Here is a 3,468-nt window from a genome sequence, read left to right on the forward strand (position 1 = left end):
TTATTAATAAATTATCAAGTTCATTAACAATTTTTAATAATGTTAAAATTTTATTTTAATTAATAATTCATATAATTTTATTATTGTATAGGTGAACAATTAGAAATTTTACATTTTCAATTAATTATGTTAAATAAAAAATTTTGACGGAGAAATATTTATAATTTTTTAAATCATAAAAGACAATTCGTATTTTAAGTAAAATCTCAAAAAGATATATTTGTAATATACTCTTAAAATAATAATAAAATAATCGATGTAGTTCAATTCTAGGGTTTAATCGGGGGATAGAGTCTCTCAGCAGTTATTACACCCACCAACCCCCTAAGCATGCTGTAAATTGAGACCTCGATCACGCTCCATGAACTACGACGACGACGACGACGACTACTATTCATCACATCACCTCTAAAATCATGGAAGACAACCCTCCTTCCTCCCCAAAACAACCAGATCCCAAAAAACTCAAAATGTCCACCACCACCACGGACGACGACGACACCACCTCGGCCACCACCACAGATAAAAAAGAACGATACAAGCGCCGCAAAATCGCCATCTTCTTCGCCTACTGCGGCGTCGGCTACCAAGGCATGCAAAAAAACCCAGGCGCCAAAACCATCGAAGGCGACCTCGAAGAAGCCCTCTTCCTCTCCTCCGCCATTCCCGAACCCGACCGCGGTCTCCCCAAGCGCTTCGACTGGGCCCGGTCCGCTCGAACCGACAAGGGCGTCAGCGCCGTCGGCCAGGTCGTCTCCGGCCGGTTCTACATAGACCCGCCCGGTCTAGTCGATCGCCTCAACTCCAATCTCTCTCCCCAGATTCGGATTTTCGGGTATAAGCGTGTTACGGCGTCGTTTAATGCCAAGAAGTTTTGTGATCGTCGTAGGTATGTTTATCTTCTACCTGTTTTTGCCCTTGATCCTTGTTCGCATCGTGATAGAGAGAGTGTGTTGAATAGTTTGGGGTCTGAGAATGAGCTTGTCAAGTGTTTGGAGTGCTCGGAGAGAGGTCGAAAAGTCGCTGGTGTAATGGGTAAACGAAGCTTCGAACCCAATTCAGGCATTTCGTCGAACAATGGAGCTGCATTAACGAACTCTGAAGTTGAAGAGGCAATTGGGGTGGTTCCTTTGGAAAAATGTACTAATGATAATTCAAACTCTGATGATCATAAAGAGGAAATGGGGGTTTCTTTGGAAAAATGTAATAATGAGAATTCAAATTGTGACAATGTTGTTGTTGATGACAATGAGGGCGCTAATTTGGTTCCGCAAGTGGTGGTTGAAGATAAGAAAATGGAGGGTGAATCGGGTTTGTGTGGCAATGTGGAGGAGAAACCGGAAAAACTTAATGGGTTTTGTTATGATGAGAAGGAGAGAGAAAGGTTTAATCGAATTTTGAAGCGTTACGAGGGAACTCACAACTTCCATAACTTCACAACCAGAACTAAAGCTGAAGATCCTGCGGCGAAGCGATTCATTATTTCCTTCGATGCGAACACTATAGTTTCTGTTCAAGGAATTGATTTTGTTAAGTGTGAGGTTGTGGGGCAGAGCTTCATGCTTCATCAAATTCGGAAGATGGTTGGTCTTGCGGTTGCAATCATGAGGAATTGTGCTCCTGAGTCGCTGCTTGAAACCGCTCTGCAACAGTAAGTGCTTCCTTTTCTTTTGTTTTGACTGCATCATAGTTTGAAACTTGAAAAATGTATTTTTTTTGTTATTTTATTTTAGGGTCTAATTGTTGCTTTTAAAAACTTTAGGGATGTTAACATTAACGTGCCTACGGCTCCTGAGGTTGGGTTATATTTGGATGAATGTTTCTTTGCATCCTATAACCAGAAATGGAAAGAGAGTCATGAAGAACTATCTATGAAAGACTATGCAGAGGAGGCAGAGGACTTTAAAATGAATCATATTTACTCTCATATAGCATCAACAGAACATAAAGAAGGAGTTGCTGGTCTGTGGTTGCATTCGCTGAACTACCGCAATTATCCTGATTTACGCATTGTGAGCAATGGAGGGACCTCTGACACAAAATCTTCTGAGGTAGATGATGTCATGCCTGAGTGAGTTGTCTTGCAGCCAATGGTTTTTAACACTTATATCGGTTTTGTATGCCTCTCGCATGTGTTATTTATGTACTTGATGTTCACTTATATAAACTTTTGTTGTTTTGATTATATAGCGGAAAATAGTTGTCTGATTACAAATTCTTGCATTTAATGCTTATAAAACTCTAGTTCTTGAATTAGTCTGGAAGTTTTGCCCATTAAAATATATATATATATATATAAATTGTAATAACTCTGATTTATGGGCAACTGTTGAATGTCTTGTTTGAAAATGTGCCTTAGGCTGGATGATGTTCTTTTATGGCATGTGGATCTTAATGCTTATGACTTGTGGCTTTATTTTCTAGTAGGCTTAGGCTGGTTCACTATGCTGCTAGCTGACACTTTGCTAAAAATATTTGTTTTTTGTTTTTATTTTAGAAAATTATGAACGTAACTTTTACTTCACACTGCAGGGAAATCCTAATTTACTTGAATCCTCTTCATTACTGGTATTCACCAATTCAGATGTTAGATAATGAAATAAGAGTCACTAGTATTTGTTATGTTTGACCATTTGTTATTTATGCAATTTTACTTCAAACTTTGGGAAGATGTGGTGATTCATGATTAGTGGCCTGGTGGTGCGGTTACTATGTTCAACACATTTAGGTTTCCTTTGGGAGTTAGCTGTAAAAGGCTAGCTTATTAGATAAAATAAGCCTATGAAAAACTAAAGCTAAAAATAACTCATTTGTTTGGTATTATTTTTCTAATGGCTTTTTTAGAGTAGCTAAAGTGGGATTTTTGGCGGGTTTTCCACTTTGTGCACTATGTCAAAGGTTAGGTATGTATCCAATCTTTTCTCTCCCGAACACACATTAATGTGTACTAATTGAGCGTTGTTTTTTTAGCAAAATGAGCTTTTGTAGCTATAAACTGACTTTTAAGCCTCCGCCAAATGAAGCCTTAGTCAATTCAGTCTTAGAAAAAAGAGATCAAGGTGTATGTTTCTCAAGAAATTATGTTAGGGGTTGGTTTACAATAGGTAGGAGGTAAATAGGAGACTAAGGCTCCGTTTGTTTTCAGAGATAGAATGGAGGGGATTGATAGTGAGGGGACTAATAGTGAGGAATTGTTAAATTATTTTTATATAAAATAATAAAACAAATAAAAAATATAAAAAATTAAACATTAATATATTAAAAAAAATTCCCAATATATAAAAAATAAAAAAATTTCTAATCCCCTCACTATTTTTCTAATACCATCTCTACCTCCTCCTTTCCAATCCCCTTCCAAGGCCTTTACTAATATCAAGGGATTAGGAGTCCCATCACCATCTCTCAAAACAAACACCCCATATAGTAGTCACACCTCACTATCAATCCCAATCCCCTCCCTATAACCCC

General features: G+C 37.8%; 1 protein-coding gene across 1 annotated transcript; it reads left to right on the top strand.

Annotated features, from left to right (window-relative positions):
- Positions 1–246: 246 nt before the first annotated feature.
- Positions 247–2,256, top strand: LOC114317898 (uncharacterized). The gene is made up of 2 exons (XM_028264694.2): positions 247–1,651; positions 1,763–2,256. The coding sequence occupies exons 1-2, from the start codon at positions 417–419 to the stop codon at positions 2,073–2,075; spliced, it is 1,548 nt and encodes a 515-aa protein (XP_028120495.2). The 5' UTR covers positions 247–416; the 3' UTR covers positions 2,076–2,256.
- The last annotated feature ends 1,212 nt before the right edge of the window (positions 2,257–3,468 follow it).

This window comes from Camellia sinensis, chromosome 6, assembly GCF_055761805.1.
Source record: "Camellia sinensis isolate YWXY chromosome 6, ASM5576180v1, whole genome shotgun sequence".
NCBI classification, from domain to species: Eukaryota; Viridiplantae; Streptophyta; class Magnoliopsida; order Ericales; family Theaceae; genus Camellia; species Camellia sinensis.